This window comes from Ursus americanus, chromosome 14 (assembly GCF_024610735.1).
Source record: "Ursus americanus isolate L20-20 chromosome 14, mUrsAme1.1.p, whole genome shotgun sequence".
NCBI lineage: Eukaryota > Metazoa > Chordata > Mammalia > Carnivora > Ursidae > Ursus > Ursus americanus.
Window position 1 is genome coordinate 24,731,540 of NC_142140.1, and position 25,884 is coordinate 24,757,423.

Sequence of the window (25,884 nt, forward strand, 5' to 3'; positions counted from 1 at the left end):
TCTCTACAAGACATTTGGATAAAACGCTCTCCAATTGTAGCCGAGAAGCTTTACAAGTAATACCAACAGCTGGCCTCTAACTCAAACACAATCGTTACTCATCATCATGAAATGGCATTCGGATGTTTAAATACAGACAGATCAAGGTTGCATGGCTGTTCTAAGACCTCACCACCTAGAGTCAGGTTTCTTCATCTGAGTGCCTGGCAGACCATATTGCTGTAATACTTCTTTCGTAAGGCTGCTGGGAGATTTCAATAAGAACAGTCTATGCAAAGTTTCTAGCGCAGATGGGCAAACCTGGGCTCAGAGAGGTTAAGCAACTCACCAAGAGCAGACAGCTGGTTCGGGGCAGAGGTGCGTTTCACACTTGGGTGTTACTTCCTGTCAAAAGCCCTTCCAGTTACTAAGCATGCAAAACGCATCCCATGTGACAGGCTCTGTAGAAAGCCCTTCACGTGGATCTCTCCATCTCATTCTCACAAGAACTTTAACATAATGCAAACACTCAGTTTGCACTAAAGGAAATAAAATAGTTCTTGGATATATATGTTCATATGCCCAGGCTCAGATTTAAAACTAGAGTGAGATTAGCTTTCACCTCTCAGATTGCTGGTACCATCGGTAAGGCAGAGAAGAGCTCCTACGCTGCTGGCAGAAGTGTTGACTGGTGTTTCCATGAAGGGCAATAGGGCCATAGGCATCAAAATTACAAATGCCATACACCGTTAGCCAAGCAATCTCCCTTTGGGTATTTAACCTACAAACATCCTCAGCCACGTACGAAATGACGTAAGAATGATAACGTGCACTGCAGTAGGTGTGTGATGTCGACCAACAAAGAAGTGCTTAAATAACCAGTGGCTCGTGTGTACAATGGAGTACTCTGCAATCATAAAAACGAGACAGTGATCTTTATGCAGTGATTAAAAAGACAGCACCACCAAAGTATTGTGGCTCAAGAAACAAACGAGAGGCAGAACACCTAAGACAGGGTGTCTGTGTAAGACACCCAAGAGATTTAAACAACATCAATAGTTTGAGGCGCAAAGAAACCGAGGGGCAGACTACAGAGCTGGAGTAGACGCTGAAAGACAGCCCGGAGGCTTGATTCCTAAAGGCCCCATTTCCAGCCACCACATTAGGGAGAATGTTACTAAGACAGATAAGAAGGGTAACCACATTAGAAAAGCTGCCCTGTCTACCTGAGAGCGAACTTTTCAATCAGTGGTGATTTGGGGGGGCCCTAAAAGGCCAGATTCAGGGCTTCGATGAACTTACAGAACAGGCTGAGTGATGTGTCTGGCCTGCTTGATTCTGACTGCATGTGTCACAGAGTCTGGGGGGAGACCTGCTTTTATTGAAGTCTGAAAGCAAAGCTGTGGGGAGGGGGGATATCATCCTCAGCCGTTGCACTTCTCTCTAGTGGCTACTCTCATCTACCAAAGAGAAGCCAGGGGTCACTCATGACCACGGTGGCAACAACCTGCCGCTGAGGCAGCTCCAACCACCATCTTACCACCAGATTTACACAGACGAGGGTCAAATGCCAGTCATTTAGCCTCCAAATTCCGGGGAACACACTCCAGGCTCTTCCAAGGCCTCCTCCCACGTGCTGTACTCCAGTCTCCCAGCAGGCATCCAGCTATGGGGAGAGGCTCAACCTCTCCTCTGGGCAAACACCCCACCTGGCTGAGTGCCTCCCCACAGCATCCTTACCTGGCCTGAGGTAGAGGGAAATCACTCTTGCCTCTTCTGTGGGCATGAACACTCCAAAGCTGCTGAGCTAAGCAAGGTACGCCTTTGCCCATGGGGTTACATCTGCCTGTCTCCTTGACTACTGCCAACTGCCACTCCCTCAAGAATCAAGCCAACATTTCATTTATATTAATGCAACAAATACTGAGTACCATTCAAGCACTGCTTCCTCTAGCATCTCGGCCACATTTTGTTCCTACATATCACTCTGGCACCGTGAAGTGTCTACTCCTAGTCGTTTTCCCACAAGAATGTGAATCCTTGAGGGCAGAAACATTGTGCACGGTGCCCCACACACAGGAGCCACTCTTAAAATGACTTCTAAGTACAATCTGTGGATAACGGGTATTTGCCGAGCTTAACTTAGTCCTACTTCTTTTGAAACAACTTGCCTTTCTTAGCTTTCTTCCTCTTTAGAAGTCCTTCTAATTCACATACAAGATCATGAAGCTGCTCTCCACAGAACTTTCAGGACAATGGGCGCTCTGAAATCAGTCTAGCTAGGAAAGCAGCTGTGGTTTTGCTTCCCATTTCCATCTTACTACAATAACACCATTCCAGCTCAGTGTTGGGCCGCATCTAATTTGGCCAAGATCATGAGACAAACGAATACTGAAAGGGTGAGGTACAGAGTATAATCTGTTGACCTTGCTTACACTCCGTCTAAAATTCACAGTAACTACAATAATTGAAGCGGACATAAGGGATAAGCACACAATCTCCACAAACATCAAATGCAGTAAAGAACCTGTGATGGCATTCACAATCTAAAGAACACTCATAATCTATCTTATAATGCATGGATTCAAACTTCAATCTCATTCTAATAGGCTACCACTAGGGAGAGAAAACTTGTTTTAAAGAAAAAATTGTACACAGAATAACCATAGAAGTTTCCTGGTGATTCTCACTCAGGCTTCAATGTATTTTCTTATTGAAACAATCAAAGAAGCTCTTGACAAAAAGATTTGATATTGGTGTCAGAATAACGTAAGAACTGAAACTATAATGTAAAAATTTTGTTTAAAGCAGATATATCATTTCTTATTTTTCTCATTTTGAAAAGAAGCTATGTTTCATTCAGTGATAATTCTTCTCTCGTTCTATCAGAAAATCTGTACAAAAGCAATATTTCAACTAAAATCAGTTCTGAAGGATCTTTTATGAATACGCATAATACAGAAGACCCCAATTAAATTTCCAACAAAGCACTGCCATTTTCAGTAAACAAAGTCATCTCAGTAGGGTCACCCTGTTTGCAAAAACTGCAGCCTAGAAATTAATTACTAGTGTGACATATGTCAAAACAAATTTTTAAAAGAATAGAATGCAGTTGTAACCATGTGTTTTATCTGTTTGTATGCAAAACCAGTATTGCCTGGCATGTAAATATATTCATTTATTCAGCATCTCTCAGAAAAATAAAAAAGGTTCAGTGCCCCCCTGGTTTGTGTACCCCGGTGAAATCTGAGTAAATCACACATTTTTAGTGAGTCAGAAAATAAGTCCAGAATGAAGATATAGTGTGGCTGATATTTTTGAAGGACAAAAGTCACCGTCACACAAATAAACTAATTTTGAAACATTCCGTTTTCCTTCAAAGGAAGTTTTTCAAAGATCTACATCAACGATACCACACTACACTAAAGGCTGTTACCTTGTGGAAATCAAAGCTTTAAATAACATGTAACAGTGCTGGTGTTTCATAAAAAATATTGTAGGCTATGGTAAAAAACAAAACACACAAAAACTACCTGGGACTAAAACTAGGGATCTCAAACAATTTCAGTGTTCTGCTAATTATAGCAATATTTATTCAAATTAAAAACATTTTTATAAGTGCAAATATTTTAGCACCCAGGGAATTCCAAGTAGAAAAAAGAATACAGAGCAAAGGCATGCAGATTCCCCTTTGTATTTTCTTTAATAGGAAATTATGTCCCAATCCTTTTCACAATGTGTATATATGTGTGTGTGTGTGTGTATATATATATATATATATATGTGTGTGTGTGTGTGTGTATATATCAAATCATCACACTGTACACTAAATACCTTACAATTTTAGTTGTCAATTATATCTCAATAAAGCTGAAAAAAAAAATCCTAGGATTTAAACTATTAAAAAAAAAAAAAAGATCAGAAGGGGGAATGAAGCATGAGAGACTATGGACTATGAGAAACAAACTGAGGACTTCAGAGGGGAGGGGGGTGGGGGAATGGGATAGACCAGTGATGGGTAGTAAGGAGGGCACGTATTGCATGGTGCACTGGGTGTTATACACAACTAATGAATCATCGAGCCTTACATCGGAAACCGGGGATGTACTGTATGGTGACTAACATAATATAATAAAAAATTATTAAAAAAAAAAAAAAAAAAAAAAGAAAATTATATCCCAAACCAGACAAAGACTATTATAAATCTTACATAAATCAACTTTTGAACTTCAAAATATTGTCCTCTATGTGAGGGAAAAATTAAAACATACTTCCTGTAGGAAGATGCTGAAATCACTTTGCTTTTTCAACTAACAGGAGAAGAACTGTATTGAATCCCCAACTTTCAGAGTTAGAGGTCACAAGAGGTGACGTGGCTGCTGGGGGCACACTGCGTAGCAAGCTGCCTGCAGGGCCAGCACCCCAATCCTGACAGAACACCCCAGCTCATCGTACCTTGTTATTGGGAAGACAAGAGTTGACTGCATGATACAGACTCTTGTCTCTTCAAGTGCTTCTTTCATTACCAAGTTTTCATTAATTCTGTGTATTCTGGTAATTAACCTGGTATCTTACCCTTAGTAGTTGCTTCTTACTATTTCAGCCAAAGCAGACATTCAGCCACTCTAGCAACAACCAAGCCACAGGATGGGTGCCATTCTGACCAGGCGGACTGCTCTTTCAGCAAACCCATTCTACCCATTCGTTAGATCTAAGAACCAGGATATGACTAAACAGTGTTTCAAAAAGTGATCATAATTTCTCTTAATTTTTTAAACCAGTTTCTCTGAATAAATTTACTCAACGAAGCATATCATTCTCTCACACTTCAATACTGGAAATTAAGTGAGTTACCTCTCTTAAAACTGTGCTTTTGTAGCCTCGATACAATCCTTGGATGCCCTGAAACAAACAAAAGGCCAAGAGCTCAGAAAGTTAGAAAAGCAGAGAGCTCTGAATGACATTCTGAAAAAGGCAGATTTACCTTTTCTGAAGTCAGAGTTTTAAAACATTCACAATAACCACAGTTTCGTTAAGACGTTAAACATTATAAACTAAAGTATACAAGGCTCATGTCAGCTCCCTTTAAAATAGGAACATCTCTAAAGTAATCACACTGACTACTTCAGTTGTTTTCAACATTTCTGCTCCTGAAAAATCATACTTGAGATGCTTTAAATAAATATATTTCCAAAAGCAAAGGCACACAAAATGCCAGTCATCCTTTCATATAAAAACATAATTATAGTTCATAGTTTCAATCAGAAGACATCAGAAATTCATTAATAATCTCTCCATAGTGATAAATATCTCTGGACAAGCCTTGACTTACATAAATGTCCACATGATTCACAATAGGGTCCTTCTACTGGACTGATCTCATGATCCTATGATTAAATACTTGGTATCTCCTCACCTAAGTGACAAAGGAACCATTAAGAATAACAACTTTTCTAAAACTAGACTCACTGAAAATTTCCACACAGCTGATTACTATTTAAAAAAAAAAAAAAAAGGCTTCTGTAAAAAATACAAAGAAAAGCAGCTCGATGGTCCCTACTAACACAGCCAGCAAGACTGACTTCTGACCTATAATGTAACATTAACAAGTAAAAAGGGAATTAATTTTAATATAAACATTATGATGCTAGTTACTATGTCCATTACTATACTTCTCTTCCATGGGTCCTCAAATTCTGTAGTAACATTTTAATATGATATCTTTATTCACTTCACATTTTTACGATTTATTCCATGTCTGGTTCTGAAACTACTACAGAACAACAAAAGCATAGGACACGTACACAGTAGTGACACTCAGTATGTGTTGTTTAGAAATTTGGGGGGGGAATGAAAAAAAAAAAGAAATTGGGGGGGAAAAATTAAAATTTGAAAACAAAGAAAAAGTAGGGGCGCCTGGGTGGCACAGCGGTTAAGCGTCTGCCTTTGTCTCAGGGCGTGATCCCGGCGTTACAGGATCAAGCCCCACATCAGGCTCCTCCGCTATGAGCCTGCTTCTTCCTCTCCCACTCCCCCTGCTTGTGTTCCCTCTCTCGCTGGCTGTCTCTATCCTGTCGAATAAATAAATAAAATCTTTAAAAAAAAAAAAGAAAAAAAGAAAGAAAAAGCAAAGACAATCTTAGTATAAAAAGGTACTGTGATTGGGCATTAAATTTAGCTTTACGGTCTCTTCTAAGACTCCTGGGATGAGAATCACAACGTTCGTAACAGCTACTATAAAATCTTTTTTTCTTTGAGAAAGTTTAAAAACACATCTCACCTCTGTATATAAGATGTTAGAGAAAATCTGAAATGTTCTCGAAGAAGCAGATACCTGTGCCCTCTGCTTAACCACTTCAGAAGGAACTCGAATCAGGCAGGCAACCTAAAATACACAATTTAATTACATCCTAAAAAAGAAGTAACTGCTATGAAAATTGAAATTCTTTTCATAAGCAAAGAACTATAGTTAAAAAGGGATAACGTACCGGCTCAGGGCAAGATGTCAAAAGGTATTTTTTCAGCCTAAAAACCTTAGACCCTTAATGGACATGCATTCTTTTGTCAGCCCAGAACCTCCCCTCCCTTGTCCTGTATTGATCCTCACACCTCTGGTCATATTGTTCCAAGCCCATCTCTCTATAAGCCCCTCAATGGCAAGAAACACATTTACTTATTCTGAATCCCCAACACCTAGAACAGCAACATCTAGTGTTCACATGAAAATAGGTTGAAAGAATGAACCAAAGGGGCTTTTGCTTTACTGTCAATAATGCCCACAACAATAGAGGCAAGACTGCTCATCAGCTGGTTATAGCTCATCTTCTGCTTCACCACCCACCCCAGCCTCAAGAGGCTCCCAACCCCAGCACCCCAGACCACCCCCACCCCTGGCCCTGCTGACCACCGCCACGCAACAACTGAGGAGAAACTCCAGGTACTCTTGGTCCCTGCTCCGGCATTCAAGTTGACTTAGGTCCTGACTGGTCCGCACCCACACCTGGGTGGTCAACAACCAAAACTCCAGAAAATTTTTTAAAAAGATTTATCTATTTAAGAGAGAGAGAGCAAGGGAGGGGCAGAAGGAGAGAGAATCCCAAGCAGACTCTGTGCTAAGTGCAGAGCTCGATGTGGGGCTCGATCCCATGACCCTGAGACCATGACCGGAGCTAAAATCAAGAGTCATCCATTTAACCAACTAAGCCACCCAGGTGCCCCTCCAGAATTTTTAAAATATTTTTATCTTTGTACTTAACATTAGATTACATATATAGACTTTAAAAAACAAAGTGGGATTTTATCTTTTCTGCCTACCAGCATTTCTAAATTCTCTAAAACCAATAGGTATTACTTACTTGGTAAGTTTCTTTAACATAATATCAAAGGGTAAATATATCTGCTATGGACCAAAGCTTTTAATTGAGGGAGAATATAAAATGAAAGGGCTAATTTAAAATATGCTTTTCAGGGCTCCTGGGTGGCTCAGTAGGTTGAGCATCCACCTTTGGCTCAGGTCATGATCTCAGGGTCCTGGGATCGAGCCCCACGTCAGGCTTCCCTCTCAGTGGGAAGTCTGCTTCTCCCTTCCCCTCTAACCCTCCCCCAACTTGTGTTCTTTCTCTCCTTCTCTCTCAAATAATCTTTAAAAATAATAAAATAAAATATGCTTTTCAATGCAATCCCACTTACTAGCCTTGACAAATACTTATTTTTAATTTAGAGACAATCACACATACAAAATAAACAGATTATACACCTTACCACTGAAGTCTAAAACTGGGTATAAATCATGTTACTCTTGATAAGTGTGTAAACTTTTAAATCCATACTTATAAACCAGGGCAGAAAATAAAGTTCATTGAAACTTACATGAACCTAAAAGGATAGCTCCCAGCATCTAACACTCATTAAAGAAATGAAAATAAAGAAAGAAAGAAAGAGAAAAGAAGAAAAAGGTTCACTAACTCCTTGTATTTTTCAATTCAAAAGGTCAAGAGTGAAATATGACCCCAATATGTCAAGAAAATAGGAACTGTCTACTCGTGTGGCTTGGCATAAATATTTATGGAACTTCATGCTTTGTAACCCTTCATGTTCTTACATTATGTTTTTATTTCTTAAAAATACAGAAGCACAACAAAAACTTTGCAAAGGTTCTGGGATGAAAAGCAATCTCGCTAACTGAAGAGGTACAAAGCAGCCAACGCGGCCTTCTGACTTGCGCAGCACGGCGATTTCGGCAGAAGAGAGAGGCCGCTGTCTACTTCCTCCAGTAACTCTGCTGCCTTCGATTTGGTTTTCTATTAACTCCGATCTTTCTTGGATTTGAATTTAAGCTACAACAGGGCATTTCACTGCACAAGAACAAAAACATGTTACAGGATTGTGATTCTAGGAAAGGAAATAATGTCATCTGTGGGTCTCTTGGTAAATCCATTCTTTAGAGGATTCTTTCCTCACGAATCTAGGGTTCAGTACGAATCCATGACACAGGAACAGTGGCATTTTCATTAAACCCAAGAGTGTTTTGTATGTTAAAGGTCTATCAAAAGACAAAATGACTAAGGTTTTACATAAAGAAAATATATGTTCCTATCTTTTATCAACATTAAAATACAATACTGGTTTCATTAGAATTAAACATACTAAAAACATGATAAACTTATATTAAAAATTGGTTATAATGAAGCTGCTACCAAGATTTTTCTTTCTTTGAAATAAAAACTTACCTGACATGTTCATTAATTTATTTTTGCAATGGAGAGCTGAATGTCTTTTAGTATTTATTGAAAACCAAGATGCAGAACTATAGGTCATAAGACTAAGTGTGTGAAAAGGGGGAAAACTACAGCGAACTTCGGCCTCCCATTCAGTAAAAGGAATAATGGCAAAGGAGGAAGAGGGAGAGAGATGCTGCGAAACCTCCGGTCCTTTCATTGCCACAGCTATCGTTCACACCTCACTGCCAGCTTGCCACAGTCTCACTTTTGACCTTTTTCTTTAAAGATTTTATTTATTCACCCGACAGAAAGAGAGAACACACAGCAGGGGGAGGGGCAGAAGGAGAGGGAGAAGCACACACCCCACTGAGCAGGGAGCCCAACGTGGGACTCGATCCCAGGACCCTGGGATCATGACCTGAGCTGAAGGCAGATGCTTAACCTACTAAGCCACCCAGGCGCCCTTGTCCTCTCACTCTTGAAGTGCTCTTCAAGATCACTGGGCATCACCAATAGTGCCTTCCATTAACATTATATCCTTTCCCCAACTATGCCAACACAGTTCACAATAACTTACCTGATTTTTATTTAGAAGCCAATTGTCAGCATGTTTAAATACATACCAATCTGAGACAGAAGCTACTAAAGGTCAGAGCACTAACCTGGCTTAGGAAGCAAGGATGAAACCCATATCTTTTGATTATCATCTCCAGAATTATTTTTCATCAAAAATCTATCATATTTATATATACCTAATAAAGTTAAAGTTTCAAAGTTTAGTATCAGCTAATTCTTCATTGTTAGGCAGGCAAATCTGTAGTAAGTTCAACAGAGAAACCTAAATAAGGTGAATACAGACAAAATTTAATCACATTCAAAGCAAAGGCTGCTTTGGACTTTGCAGAGTAAACTCCAGTGTGGCAAATTAATATGAGGGAGAGAAACCTCATAACACCCTGAAATTTTTTGACATGTGCAATTTACTTACTTGTATTTTATTCCACATTCTTTGTGTCATTCTCAAAATTCTGGGAAGCAGGTTTCCAAATTAATATATATGGTATATCTCTCTATACCATCATTTAAGAATCAAAACTCCGCAACTGAACAGTTCATCTGTGTGTCAATTCTGCCATCTCCTGGTTACAAATGGAATCACAGCCATTGATAATCCTAACCGCAATTTCTAACTCCTAATTTACCATCCTTAGGGTTTAAATTTTATCCACGGATAGGGGGACATAAGTTCATCATACCTTTCTTACTTACAAGACTCTTTCCACTTACATAAATAGCCAACAGGCATTGGAAAAAATTTTTTTGAATTTTTGCAAGTATTATTAGTCTTCTCTTGTCTGACAAAACTACACTCCTTGATCATCTAGACTATGGACAGAAAGTTAATAGTCTTCTCAACAAGAATAATTATATCATCTTTCAGGCTTTGTTTCTGAAGGTTGTTCATACAATTTTACACGAGACTTAAGCCTTAGGTGGCATTTTCACTTTTGTTCCTTTCTGTAACAGAAATGAGCCATGATTTCACAGGAGGTGACAAAAGCCCCATGGACAGATGTACAGATTGTGACCCACATTAAATCTGACAGTGGAGGAGGGCTGGCATTTAATACTAACTGTATTAGTTTCCTATTGCTGTTCTGACAAATTACCACACATTTAGAGGCTTAAAATAACACAAATTTACTCTTAAAACTGTTGAGATCAGATTTCCACAATAGGTCTTACTCAGCTGAAATCCAACTGTCAGCCAGGTGGTGCTCCTTCTGGAGGCTCTAAAGGAGCATGTATTCCCCCGATTTTAGAGGCTACCTGCATTCTTTCTCCCTCTTCAAGGAGCACAGCACCTTAAAACCTCTCTCCCCGACACTCCAGCATTCCTCTTATAAGGATGTTTATAATTACATTGGGCTCACCTGGATAAGCCAGGAAAATCTTCCCATCTCAAGAGCCTTAACTTTATCTTATCTGCAAAGTCCTTTTTGCCATGCTAGGTAACACAGTCACAGGTTTTAGGGCCTAGGACACCTTCAGGGGATCACTGTTTTGTCCACCGTAGTAACCAACAGCACATTTTACAACTCTGACCTTTTCTTATTTTAAGAAACCCACAGCGGGGCACCCGGCCAGTTCGGTCAGTGGAGCACGCAACTCTTGATCTCGGGGTGCCAGTCTGAGCTGCATGTTGGGTGTAAAGATTACTTAATAAAATCCTTTTAAAAATTAAAAAAACAACCCTACAGTGATCAGAGTTCACAATATTACCCGAATAATACACATCTCCAGTTTTACACCACTTCTGCCGTTTTTAAAATATTCCATTAAAAGTAGAAGACAAAGGTGCTCCTGGAAGTATCTAACTCCCCATTCTACAGTGGTGTTATACTGTCCACAGAAATTCTTTGAATTTCAATTTCTTCATCCGAAATGATTCCCTCCCAAAACTATTAAACTTTACAACTGTGCCAAATATTGCACTTTGTGTGGCATGGACTGGAACCAATGTTTACTGGGCACTTTACAGATCAGATGCTAGCCTGCGTACTTTGTAAGTGATGTGTCACTTCATCCTCAGAAGAACTGTGAGTGCGCTAGCGTTAACATTTTTTTTTAAAGATTTTATTTATTCGACAGAGATAGAGACAGCGAGAGAGGGAACACAAGAAGGGGGAGTGGGAGAGGAAGAAGCAGGCTCCCAGCGGAGGAGCCTGATGTGGGGCTCGATCCCATAACACTGGGATCACGCCCTGAGCCGAAGGCAGATGCCCAACGACTGAGTCACCCAGGCGCCCCAACCTTATTTTTTAAGATAAGGAGAACAGCAGCTCAGTGAGGTTAAGTAAATGGCCTACCAACACACAGTAAACAGGCTATGTGACAGGGTCACATAAACAGGGTCAGAGCTCCGACCCTGATCCGTGTTACTTGCCGCCTGTGAGCCATATACCGCCTCCTTACAGAAGTCCTCAATGTATTCTCTAGTTATAGAACACATGTATCCAATTTCCAGTGTTAGACATAGAACAGGCATTCAAATATTGAAGAGTATACAATTACAAATCAAAGCCATTTTGCAATAGTGGCATTTAATTTCTTATGTCACCAAGAACCCTAATCTTAATAAAACAGTATCTGAAAAAGTAAAGGTCTGTCACCGACGAAGTGCAGGCTTGCACAGAAGTGGCTAATCCTACCCTCACTAGTTTGGTCCTTGGAGAGAAGTATTTGGTTTTTCCGTTTTCAATGTAATGGCGATAACTGACCAAATTAACGCTCCAGTGGCTTGAAACAATTTTAACTTCATCATCTTACAAGAAAATCTTGTACACTATTTCTATAAAACTGAACTTAATTTAATTGTGTTCCAAAAAACTGATACTGCTCTTAAATAAAAAGCCAACACAGAGCGTCCCTTCCCTCTTGACCACTAACTAAACAAGATAGTCAATGAAATATACTCTCTTAGATCACAAATCAATACCATCTGAACTAATGCTGCATACCAAATCAGGGAAAGAAAAAGAAAACCTATATAAGAGGGGCGCCTGGGTGGCACAGCGGTTAAGCGTCTGCCTTCGGCTCAGGGCGTGATCCCAGCGTTATGGGATCGAGCCCCACATCGGGCTCCTATGCTATGAGCCTGCTTCTTCCTCTCCCACTCCCCCTGCTTGTGTTCTCTCTCTCGCTGGCTGTCTCTATCTCTGTCAAATAAATAAATAAAATCTTAAAAAAAAAAAAAAAGAAAAGAAAACCTATATAAGAGAAAACAATCGGAAATGTGTTTTAAAAAAAAAAAAAAAAGGTCATCAAGAAATTGAGGGGATCGGGGCACCTGGGTGGCTCAGTCAGTTAAGTGGCCAGCTCTTGGTTTCGGCTCAGGTCATGATCTCGGGGTCTTGGGATGGAGCCTCACATCAAGCTCTGGGCTCAGCTGGGAGTCTCCTTGAGATTCTGTCTCTCTGCCTCTTCCTTTGCCACCCCCGCCTCTGCTGCTCATCCTCTCTCACACTCTCTCTCGCTTTCTCTCTTTAGAAATACATAAATAAAATCTTTTAAAAAAAAATGGAGGGATAGCGGTGCAAACTGTTCTTTATAAAAGCCTCCCTGAAAAAGTTCTGTATATTCATGCTTATACCCTAAGCAGCGTCATCATCAGATATGGGTCATGCCACGCCTAGAATGACTTCCAAGCAAGCCGTCTTTCCCCCTCTTCTTCCCCCCTCTGAACATTGGCTCAGGCTCAGACGGCTGGGACAGCTGGAAAGCAGGGTGTGCTTAGCCAACTTGCTCGCAAGACTCTGTCGGAGAGTTTAAGCATGTGCACAACACACACAACATAGTAACAAAGGCATCCATGAAGAAATATGCACTGGAGGAATGCTGTTGGAAGGCCTTTTGAAAGAATTACTATCTTTATGCCGATTTCACCTCTTATCTCTCAAACTCACCTTCTCTCTCTGGATGCCATGCCCCTGCCTTAGCTGAGGCTCTGCTCATCTCTCTCTGCTGGGGCTTCTGTGGGAGTCTCCTACCCTCCATTGAAACACCACATCCACCCCCACATAGCTACCAAGAGAGGTCCTTAAAATCCCCACCAATGCTGCCCCTTTGCACAGCCCTTCAAAGGGTAACAGCCAAACTCCTTCCCACAGCAGCCGAGGCCGTCCAGCCCCCCTGCCCTGTCTCATTTCATGATGGCCCAGTCACACCCGCACTCCATTTAGACCTTGAAAGTGTCCAACAAGGCCTTTTCATAAACTCAATATCCCTCCTTGCACCTACCCATCTAACAATCACACCCTGAAATGCAGCTCAGGGATTAGCTGTTCTACCAGGCCTTTCCTGCATCAACACCCATCCAGACAAAACCAACCGTTCCTTCTCTTCTCAGGCTCTCACTGTATTTTGTACTCACTTTTCTTAAAATACCTGTAACCCCTTAGTGTACTTACACCTTACACCTCCATCTCCACCTGTAGATGGCAAGCTTCTTAAAGGCAGTATCTCATCTTGTCGTTTTATCCTCAATGCCTAGAGCAGAGTAAGGACTTTCTATCTAAACCCACACTTCCAGTTAAGGACAACAGGCATGGCAAGCAAAGCAGCTTACATAACAGGAATCAAAGAAGTCCAAGTGAGGAGCAGAGATAAAAAGGATGGGGTTTAAAAGATGACAGTAGAAAATGAGCTACTTTTTAGACTCCTAAGATAATTTTTTGTGTAATTCTTATAGTTTAGGGTTCTTAGGAAGCTATTAAAATGTCTGTGTCCCTCAGGGACTTCAGGGCCTGAAGTGGGAAAAAAAAAAAAAAAAAGGTTCCAGGGGCGCCTGGCCAGCTCAGTCGTCGAGCATACGACTCCTGATCTCAGGGTCGTGAGTTTGAGCCCCATGTTGGGTCTAGAGATTACTTTAAAGAAAGAAAATCTTGAGGGGGGTGGGGGGAAGGTTCCCAGAAACAGTAAGAAATAAACAGAGCAGGGTAAAAGGCTGCCTTAGCACAACCCCATGATGCGTGTACTTAAATACGCCAGAAGAAGTGCTTGTTTGAGTATAGTTAACTGACAGTGTGGTTTCAGTTTCTAGTTGTACAGCAAGTCTCAGCAAGACCTGTACATTTCTGCCTCCTTCACCTCTCTATACACGAGCAACTCCACCTGCAACATCATGGTGGGATTCCCCCCCCCCCCAGTTAACAAGCACCATTCACTTCCGGGGCAGCTGTCTTCTTTTCTACTCACCCTATCTCCATGGGTCGATCATACAACTGCACACAAGTTTGGCAAAATACCACCACAACTGCAACGAAAGTTACTCTCCACTAATTCATGGATATTTCAAAATCTATCATGATTATTTCAAAAGATAAAACACATTTCCAAAGTTGTCAACCCTTCTTCTATTACCTTGTTCAGTGTTTCTTCTATTAAAAAAAAAAAAAGCCAGTGAAGATGATTTTAAAAATACTATAAATACATTTAAAAATTTTTTTTTAATTTTCTAAAGGAAATCAGGGTCTTTTTTTTTTTTTTAATATTTATTTATTTGAGAGAGAGTGTGTGTGTGCGAGTGGGGGGAGAAGTAGAGTCTCAAGCCGACTCCCCGTTGAGCAAGGAGCCCACGTGGCACTAAGCCCAAGACCTGACCTGAAACCAAGAATTGGAGGTTTAACTGACTGAGCCACCCAGGCACCCCTTAAATTTTTTTTTTTTTTTAAGAAATCTCTACACTCAGTGTGGGCTTGAACTCACAACCCTGAGATCAAGAGTCACATGCTCCACCAACTGAGCCAGCCAGGCACCCCTATAAATACATTTTAAGACGTATTAACAACACAATCAAAAAATGGCTTCAATCCCCACCTGGAAAAACACAAGGGTAACTAACATATGCACTGCGCTTTGTTGCTGACAAGCACTCCTGACTGTATCAAGGAATGAACTTCTAAGTAGTCAATTCAGTGGGGAAGCTGGGGTGGGGGTGGGGGGGAAGAGGTGCTAATGACGGGCTTAATCCGTATGCTGATAACCTAACCAATGAGCCCTGAAGGGACTACAGCACACAGAAGGTCCAATGACCCTGTTAGTTGGTAAGTAAGCTAAATAACATAAATTGCCTTCGTTTTCGAGGCTCTTGGATGGCATGGGCCTGAAGAAAATGTCAGATCTGGATGCAACCCTCACTTTATTTTCAAATCCAAATCAACATGTCTGAGTGTGCTGCCACCCTCAGAACTAGCCAGTCTTTATTAAACTAGGCCTTTCAGTAGGTCTACAAGTACTGAACTCTGAGGAAGACACTTCTGACCAGCACGTGGCTGGTGCTCCTTGCGCCACTAGGCCCAGGAGCTAACCTATTCCTGAGCGTGGGACTGCTGAACCAGCTCAGTCAAAATATTTAGTAGTGGGATATATATTTAAATGTTTGAGGAACTCTAAACCAGTGGTGCTTAAATATCACTGAGCGCCAGAACCACTTAGGAGTTTTGTTTAAAATTCAGGGTTCCTGGTGCCATCTCCAAAAATCATCACGTGTAACCTACTGCCCAGGCAACTGAGTCTAAAGTAGGCGCTCTCTGGGCTATACTTGGAGAATTTCTGTTACAGGCTGTCGGAAAAGCATCTATAAAACATGATTCAACTTATTTCCTAGCTTTCTCAATCCCAAATTAGAATGCGGCCAGGAAGGATAATCAACCAGCATCTATGTGTATAGGGACATAAGCACAAGTGACCCATGCACACATTCAATTCAGCATGACTGCATTAGGCTGCAAAGACATTTCAATATTCTTTTATTTCTGCAAACAACATGAACTTAGGCCAAAAGTAGGATAAAACCCAGGAAAAGGCAAATCAAAAATCACTACTGCTGTCACATTACAGCATCTGCTGTATTAGAGTAAACCTGCCCTCAACTCTTCTGATCTAATTACAGATTCTACTTCGCGCAGGGCGTCTTCTGTTTCTGATGAAAGCTGAGCTGTGAACTAATTGAGGTGGGGATTTAGAGATTTGGTGCAGCAAACCTCCTCATAAAAATGGCACAAAAGGCTCTCTTACTGTTGTTACATATTAAATCTTATTTGATCGATTTTACTGTATTCCAAATTACAAACATAAGGCAGAAGGTTGTAATTATAGTTTTATTGATTTGTCATTAAGTTTTAATCAAGGTGCTGCTACAGGGAATGGTTATTAGGGCAGTGTGCTTTTGTTTCTCTCACACACTTAGAGTTGCTATAACAAAGTCATTGTGGACACAGTGGATACCAACAAAATGTGATATTGTTTCTAAGGAATCTATTTGCAATTTAACAATCTTCTATCAAAGTAAATGTTACAGAACAATGACCCAACTGGACTATTTATTTTCTCCATGTCTCTATACCTTTCCGACCATTGACAGCTATGAAAGGTTTTGTTTTCCACTCCTTTTTATGCTACCCATGAAAACTTGCTTCTCCTAAATTCACCTGTTTCTTTCTCTTACTTTTAGCAACCACACCTGTATGAATCTGAAACCAAAAGCTTATGCTCCATGAAACTGAAACAAGTTTAAATCGGAAGGCAGTACATACATTTCTCAAGTATTTATTGAGAAAACAGATACTGAATGGCTTTGGAAAGTTTTTTTTAAGAAAGTGCAAAGATAGGGGCGCCTGGGTGGTTCAGTCAGTTAAGCATCTGCCTTCAGTTGAGGTCATTATCCCAGGGTCCTGGGGATCAAGCCCTGCTTCAGGCTCCCTGCTCAGTAAGGAGTCTGCTTCTCCCTCTCCCTCCACCCCTCCCCCCCACTCATGCTCTCTCGCTCTCAAATAAATAAATAAAATCTTTAAAAAACCAAAAAAGAAAGAAAGTACAAAAAGATAACTGGAGCATCAGAACCAACATTTCCACAAACTAAAAATCTTTTCAACATATGACACTGTAACTAAATTTAAAATCAATCAAATGTCAACATCAAGATATGTTTCACCTGTGAAGTCATTCTATGTACCCACTATTGATCACTTCTCTTTTTAAAGTTCTCCAGGCATCACAGGAACTATAAAAAGGCATCTGACATTAGGCCTTACCACCTAAGGGACCACGGAAATCCTAAGAGACACAGCAAAAATATGACTGTCCCAGAACTGTTTATCTCCAGTGTTACAGACACTTGTTTCCTAGCTCATATCCACCTATACCACCTCCTACACCCAAAAGTTCATACACACACAAAACAACGATAAAGCCTTCAGTATTTTAAATGTCAGTTACAGATAGTATTAGAATATACAGTATTTTCTAGATATGAAAAAATGTATCATTAACATGATTAATTTAACCATTATTACCCTAATTATATATCACTTTTTATATTCTTCATAAGTCTAAGAGACAAAGTTTTTAAATTGAAGAAAGCTTATCCTTCAACCTGGCAAACCAGCTTTCAGGCAAGATGGCCCTATGTGAAATGAAATAAGAGGCCAAGTTCTTTTTGCTGCCTGTTCTCGGCAACATACTATAAAGTATAAACCAAATACTGAATTTATGAGAACATTTAAACTTAAAGCAACATGCAATTCTAAAATAACGAGAGGCAAGGGCTGTCACAAAGACAGACTCGCAACCTGAGAGACACTGAAACTCTCACAGACAACTTGTTATTCTTTAATATATATCCTTAAAAAATACTGCATGTAATGAGGTTCTAAAGCCAGAACATAATCACAGAAGAAAAAGAAAATCTAAACCTAGGCTAGTAGGTTAAAAGATTGTTTTTAAATTAAGTATAAATTGTTTTTAAATTGCAGTTTAAGCTAATTTTCCAGTACAATTCAAGCACAGGAGTTCTTACTTCGGGTAAGAGTAGAGGGAATGAAAATGTCCAGAAATTCTATGCAAAATGTCCATGCATTCAATTTCCTGGAGAGACAGCCACAGGTTTCATCAGATTCCTAAAAGGGTCCATGGCTCATAAAGGAATTACCAGTTGCCACTCAGAAATTAATACAATGCTAGTCCCATCACTTTTCTAACTCTAGTAAATCACAAAGGCAATTTAAAAAAAAAATCCAGAGTTAGGTTCTAAAAAATCATTTTTAAAACAATGTCAAGTTTTACAAAAACCACGTTAGTGAATTTAATGTTTCTTAGGCTAATTTCAACTCTTCAAGGAACCATACAACAGATTTCTTAGATTAAGAATGCATTTTACAATGAAATCTTGCCATTTCCAACAACCTCGATGGATCTAAAGAGTATATGATTTCCCACCTATGTGGAATTTAAGAAACAAAGTAAAAAGAGAGATAGACAAACCTAAAAAACAGACTCTTAACTATAGAGAGCAAAAGGATGGTTACCAGAGGGACAGTGCATGCGGATGGGTGAAATAGGTGATGGGGATTAAGAGCACATTTATCACAATGAACATCAAGTAATGTATAGAATTGTTGAATCACTGTATTATACACCTGAAATTAATATGACACTGTATGTTAACTATACTAGAGTTAGAATTCTTAAAAAAAAAGAAATTCATTTTACAGTCATGGAAAAGTACAGGGTTTTATATATCCCAGATGCAAAAAATAAATACATTTTTAAGACACAAAAAAACCAAAGAGCAGAGATCTTTTTTCTTTATCAAACATCATAACCTCAACAATTCATATTATCACACAGAGTGACACTGCTTTTCTGTATAATAGACTATTTCCTCTATACTTCCTTTTCTCCTGGATTTCCTAGATATAATCTGATATGTTTTCATCAACTAAAATGATATAATTAACTTGACTTTATTTGTTTAAAATAACTTTCTTTTAAAAGATCTTAACACATCCCAACTCCTGCTATGAGACCGGTTTCACCTTGATACCAAAGCCAGCAAGACACAAAAAGTTAACTATAGACTTATATCTCTGGTGAATAAAGAAGCAGAAGTCCTCAACTAAATACTAGTAAACAAAACCTAGCACTAAGTAATAAGCATTATATACCATGATCAAGTGAGATTTATCCCAGTAACGCATGAGTGCTTTAATGTTTGAAAATCAGTTAAAGTAATACACCATATCAGCAAAATAAAAAACAAGTCTCATTATTATCTCAATAGATGAACAGAAAAGAAACATGGACAAAATTTAACCTTCACAGTGTAAAAAATAAAAATTCACCCAACAAATCAGGAATAGAAGGCAACTCCCTCAACTTGATAAAGGACATCTATGGAAAGCTCACAGCTAACATCATACTTAATAGTGGAACACTAAATGCCTTGTCCCTGAGATCAGAAAAAAGGTAAGGATGTACACTCCCATCACTCCTATTCTACACTGTACTAGCGCTTCTAGCCAGGTCAATTAGGCAAGAAAAATGAAAGAGAAGGCATAGAGAATGAAAAGAAAGAAGTGTGACTACCTCTATTTGCAGAGGCTATGACCTTGTGTATAGAAAATCCTAAGGAATCCACTAAATAGTTTTAGAACTGATAACTGAGTTCTGCAAAATTGCAGAATACAAGATCAATATATGAAAATGAATTCATTTCTATAAGTAGCAATGAACTGAAAATGAAATTTTTAAAAATTTCCACTTAAAACAGCACTAAAAAGAATAAATAAGAATAAATTAGTGAGAGGAGTGTAAAACTGAAACTACAAAACACTGTTGAAAAAAATTCAGTAATACTTAAATGGAAAAATATCATGTATGTATAGATCGGAAAATTTAGTATTTTTAAGATAGCAACAGCCTCTTGATTTGCAGATTCAATGGGATCTGTATCAAAATCTAAGTTGCCTTTTTATAGAAATTGACAAGCTGATTCTAAAATTCACAAGAAAATGCAAGAGACCCAGAAGAGGCAAAACAATCTTGACAGAGAACAAAGTTGGACTACTTCACACTTACTGATTTCAAAGCTTAACACAAAACTGCAATAATCAAGACTGTGTGGTACCAGCATAAGGACAGAGATCAACAGAATAAAACTGAGAGATGGACTGCCTATCCTGTCATTGCTTTCCAATTTTACTCCATTATAATCAGATACCGAATGATCTGTATGACATTGTCTCTACACTATTTGTTGAAATTCACTTTGTTGTAGTACTGGTTTATACATTTTCATTAATGTTCCAAGTATGCTAGAAAAAAATGAAGAATCTTCAACTGTTAGGTGCAGAGCTCTACACATATCCATTAGCCCACTCTTGTCATTTTCTTGTTCACATCTTCTATGGTCTCAATAAACGTTTCTGCCTGCCTGGTCTTAAGACTTTTATCCCTAGAAGTTAATATCTCCAACAAAGATTATAGTTTTGCTGGGTGGAGGGATGGGTGAAATAGGTGATGGGGACTAAAGGGTACACTTATCATGATCAAAGAAAAATTAAATTTTTAAAAATTACATTTCTATTCATTTCTCCTTGTACTTCTGGCAATCTCTCCTTTATATTTTGAGACTATATTATTTATTCCAGGTTCAGGTTTGTTACATCTCCCAAAAGAATCATTCCTTGTATCACTATACAATAGTCTTTGTTTTTTTGCCCAATACTGTCATTACTCTATCAGCTCTTTTTCAGTTTGTATTTCTGTATCGGTTTATCAGACAAGTAGAACCACTGTAAGTGATAAGAATAAAGGGTTATTACAGGTGTGAACAGTAATTGCGGGAGCTAATTAAGCAGGTTATATAGAATGGTTGCTTCTGCATCTAGCGTTAGGACAGAAATTAGAGGGCAGGCGATGGGCAAGGATGAAATGATGTGAAATGGGGAAGAGCAAGGATAAATTGATCCACCTGTTTCTCACCAACCTCAATGATGTGGGTGACCTGTAGCATAAGCTAGTATTCTTCACCACAGAGCCCACACATCTGACTCAGAATTTAGAGACGCTGAAGGAGACGATCCAGTAGGAACTGGAGAGGCTGTAGACCAGAGATGAGGTGTATGAACTGCAACAGTGCCTGACTCTAACACCAATCCTATAAGCATCGACCCAACTGTTGCTTCACTTCCACCTTACAAATCTTGTGCTAGTTTCTTTTGTAGCCAGCATAACCTGCAACCATTCTGGAAAGGGAGTTCTAGGAAATGGAGTTCCAGCTCAGTCATGTTGACACAATACAAAGCCACCACAATGTGCATGGATATCTACTTCCGTCTCCTTAATTTTATTCTTTCTAGAAACTAATGTTTTAGGTACGTCTCTTGAAAATAGCCCATTGCTGGATTTTTCTTTCATCCTATCTAGACTCTATAACTATCATGTTTAATCCATTTACATTTATTGGTGTTTATGACTCTCATAACTTAAAAGAACTGTCTTTTAAAAATGAAATAAAGTATCATCTGTACCACAGACATATGCATGATTTGCACTCCTTAAGAATTTCAGATGCATAACTTGTTACTTACCACTTCTCCAGCAGAGGCAGCCAACATATGCTTCACAGGCATTAAATATGAAGATGAATCAGTGTGCAAAAACCATTTCACATATTCATAGGTGATAAAAAAAGCAGCAGCTGAAATTTAAAACAAACCAGTCTTTCACAAAGTTTAAATATACATTCAAACTGTTTGGAAATGTTTCTCAAAAAAAATTACAACTCTAATTATAAATTGTGAGGTAAGAGATAAACATAATAGTTGGAGAAATACTCTTCCTCCCTGCCCCACTCTTGTAGAATTTACCGAGTCCATGTTATATGCCCAAACCTGGACTTATAAAAATGCAGAAGACATGATCCCAGCCCTGAGGGAGCCTAACAGTTAACCTAACATTCACCATTTTGTATTAAATAAGTCACTTGACATTTTTTAGTAAGCATTCTAGAATAACATACGAATTTCTGTGATCCAAATTATCTTTACATACAATAAAACAACCCACTACATTGATTTATAGACAGGTTAAGACTGAAAACATATGCTTTAAATAAAGTATCTATTTGATAATGTTTTATTGCTGTTCACTCAAAATAACTATGGCTACTTTTTACTATATCATGTCATCTTTACATCAAGGAAATAATCAACTATTTAATTACCACTGGCAATCAAAATCTCAAAAAAGCTACCCCTATCACCATGAACTAATCTTAACTGCACAAGAGGGCTTTAAAACCTGCCATGTACTGTTAATCAAAAGATGTTTATCACTTCCATAAAAGATAAGGCATGAAAGATAAATGAATGACCAATTCATCTTTTGAAGGACATTTGAACAAAATCACATCAAAGTCTAAAACACTCAGAAAAAGAGCTTCATAGTGAAAATCAGTTTTCAACAGTTAAAGTCAACAAGCTTTTAAACTCTCCTCAGGCTGCTAACAAAAATAAACACCGGGCCAAATGAGGACTCCCGTACCTGAAGGAGTAATAACCAATGCCAACAGTTTTACATAATTAACATAGTCCCTATTCCCACAGTGGGTCTCAATAAGGCTTTTCCTACTTCAGCACACTCACTAAATATACAGCTAGAATATCTATAACTGCATTCAGCAGTAAGTTCCACCTGCTACCCATTTCACCCTCCCACACCACCCCCAGGGAAGGGAGAAAGTGCTACAAGTTTCTAGGTTTTCCTGGCTAACCACCTCAACCTGTTCAGGCTATATTGCTACTTTTGTGATAGACAAATCTTTCAGAGATGTAAATCCTAGGGGCACCTGGGTGCATCCAACTCTTGATCTCAGCTCAGGTCTTGATCTCAAGGTCAAGAGTTCAAGCCCCACTTTGGGCTCCATGTTGGGTGTGGAGGCTACTTAAAAAAAAAAAAAAGGAAATATAAATACCAAAATTCTCCAAGGTGACGCCCAAGAAAATGCCACTAATTGGAAATGATGTCACAAGGTTCCAAGTGAGGCTCTGGACAAGTTACAACAAAGAACAGAAATTGGGCTGATACCTACAGTCTCTTCTAGAGAAACCAACACGGGGCTCGATCCCAGGACGACCTAAGCCGAAAGCAGACACTTAATTGACTAAGTCCACCAGGCGCCCCTCTTCTAGCTCTTTAAAAACATAAACCTATGGTTTTTCTACATTCCCTTCTAAATGAAAGTAAAGATCGTGAATAGGGTCTGCGGTCTCCTCTTTCAACCCTCAGTCCCCTTCTTCCCCCAACTCTTAACTCCTGCAGAATACTGCAGTCCCCCCTTATGCACAGGATATTTGTTCAAGAGCCCCAGTGCATGACTGAAATGATGGACAGTACCAAACCCTACATATACTACATTTTTCCCTATACATACAGATCTGGGCTAAAGTTTAATTTCTCCATCGGGCCAAGTAAGAGATGAGCAGCAATAATAAAATAGAACAACTATAACAATACACTGTAATGAAAGTTACATGAACGTGGTCTCTGTCTCAAAAATACCTACGCTGTATCTACCCTTTCTCTCGTGATGATGTGAGATGATGAAATGCCCACGTGATGAGATGCAGTGAGATGAATGGTGTAGGCATGTGACATAGCAGTAGGCTACTACTGACCTTCTGATGCTGCATCAGGAGGAGAGCATCTGCTTCTGGACCACTCAGTTACCATGGGTAACTGAACCGCTGCAAGCAAAACTACAGATAAAGGGGGACCACTGTATGTTCTCAGAAAAGTCTACAGCCACTGAATGTTACATTGGTGTACTGTAGTCGGCCCGGAACCTTAACAAACAGTAAAAGAAAAGAAAAATAAAAAAAAAGGTGCCACACAGAAAACTTCTATTCACCAAAAATTCACAGAAAAACAAAAAGGCCATTTCTCAACCACGGGCACTTTGACTGACTAACCCAGCATCACCCAACCACTGAGTTCTGTGGATGGCAAAAAAAAAAAAAAAAAAAAAAAAACAGAATAAGTACGGCAAGAAAAACATTTTCTCACACATGCAAAAGTTCAAAAACACATGTACGTAAAGTCCTGCTGGCAAGAATCTAAAACAGTCCTGTGAGCCTAAAAGCACCATGTACTCCGTAGACTATTGCGGATACTACCGTCCACCAACACTAATTCCTCTGTGCAATTTGTGAGAGAAAGAGAACTTTTAAAATGATGAAGGAAATACCGTAATAGATTTTTTTTTTTTTAAACTCCAATGCCCAGGCCGTACCTCAGACCAATGAAATCACATCTCTGTAAGGGGCACACAGGCATCGGTACTTTAACCTCTTCAGGCGACTGCAGTGTGGTGAAACTGAGGAACAGCTGCATCTCTCCCACACAGAGGACTAGACCTGACAGGCAGTGGGTGCTCAACAGTAACTTGCTGAAAGCAGTGAGACAAATGCAAATTGAAGGACAACCTCGCAGACAGTTTGCTGTCCTAAGGGCTGCTGCAGGAGGGAGAAGAAGAGAGAGAGAAACCAAAGGACCAAAACACTATTTTCTCTCTGCCCTACCAATCTTTACGTGAATACCATGCTCCGGATGAACACAGATGAACATTTAAGTATCAGGTGAACATGGAAGAATTTCTCATGAATTATCCTGAGAAAAAACTCCAGAGTTTAAGAATCTCCTAGAGCAGAGGTTCTATAATGGGGGGGGGGGGTTGTTTTGTTTGCCTGGTTTGTTACTGAGTGCCACTGAAAGCGTCAGTAAACAAAAGAAGTATCCAAAACAAGTACACCGAAAAGTAGATTAAATAAAAAGATACCGATTACAAAATAAGAGGACTATAAATCACATAATGCGACTCCAAACCTACAACAAAAGCAGGACACTCGAAGGAGAGTATCCAGGAGGAGGTTAGTGGGCGCTGGCTGCATCGTCTAAGAGCAATTTAGTTAGGACAGAAAAGGTTTAAGGCCTCTTAGGTTCACGGGCTCCAAAAGAATCTCCAAGGCAGTAGTTATTAAACCCAGCCTCACGGAATCACCTCGGAAGCGACGAAACCCCCTGATACCCGGCAAAGCCCAGACCAATTAAACTTCTGGAGGTGACACAGGCATCAGTATTTTTTAAAGCTTCCCAAGAGATTCCAGTGTGCGGGCAAGGGTGAGAAGCCCTGCTCTGAGGTATGACAACCAATATTAGAGTAACATTTTCACGATCCTAACTGGGAATTTTAACAAGGAAAACCATTTTAGAAAGATTGCTCATATTCTATTACAAATATAGCAGAATGAGATCTCTAGCACTAGCTGATCCAAAAGCAGTGAGTTAATGAACAGAAAACAAATTCCAGAGATAAGCTACAACACACGAGCAAGTCTACATGGAGTAACACCAGAGACCATTCTGAAAAGAAATCTCATTATCTTGGTTTTCTTGCAGTGAGAATATCCATATAATTTTTACCATTAGGAAAGGATCCGATAGCAGCAGAAGGAACGCCAGCGTAGATTCCACGAAAACCACCAGCCTTATTAAATCCTTGTGGACTCTGAAGCCTGGTTTTAATGGTATCCAGAGGAAATAATATCAAGTCAACAGCGACACCTGCTACCCCACCAGCCTTTAAAAAAAAAAAAGAAAAGAAAAGGAAAGAAGGTTACAATTAAGTAAGCTCTCCGCCATTTGGGGGTAGGGATATGAAAAAGGTAATCTTTAAAGCATATTTCTCATACCTATCAGTCCACAGCTTATTTGGCATAGCACAGGACCTTCTACCTAAATTTATAGATTTTCCTGGGGAAATAACCATTGTTGTGCTATATCC

General features: G+C 39.4%; 1 protein-coding gene across 7 annotated transcripts in view; it reads right to left on the bottom strand.

The window, feature by feature from the left end:
- Positions 1–25,884, bottom strand: part of SLC25A26 (solute carrier family 25 member 26) — a 127,896-nt gene that overhangs the window by 90,432 nt on the left and 11,580 nt on the right. For 5 of the 7 annotated variants that reach the window (XM_087866865.1, XM_087866866.1, XM_045774666.2 and 2 more), the window contains exons 2-5: positions 25,524–25,680; positions 21,632–21,741; positions 6,260–6,364; positions 4,834–4,881 (exon numbers count right to left, since the gene is read on the bottom strand). In XM_087866865.1, the coding sequence (XP_087722991.1) occupies positions 4,834–4,881; positions 6,260–6,364; positions 21,632–21,741; positions 25,524–25,680 (420 nt within the window). The remainder of the gene's footprint in view (positions 1–4,833; positions 4,882–6,259; positions 6,365–21,631; positions 21,742–25,523; positions 25,681–25,884) is intronic. The other 2 variants (XM_087866867.1, XM_045774668.2) reach the window with 1 other exon arrangement.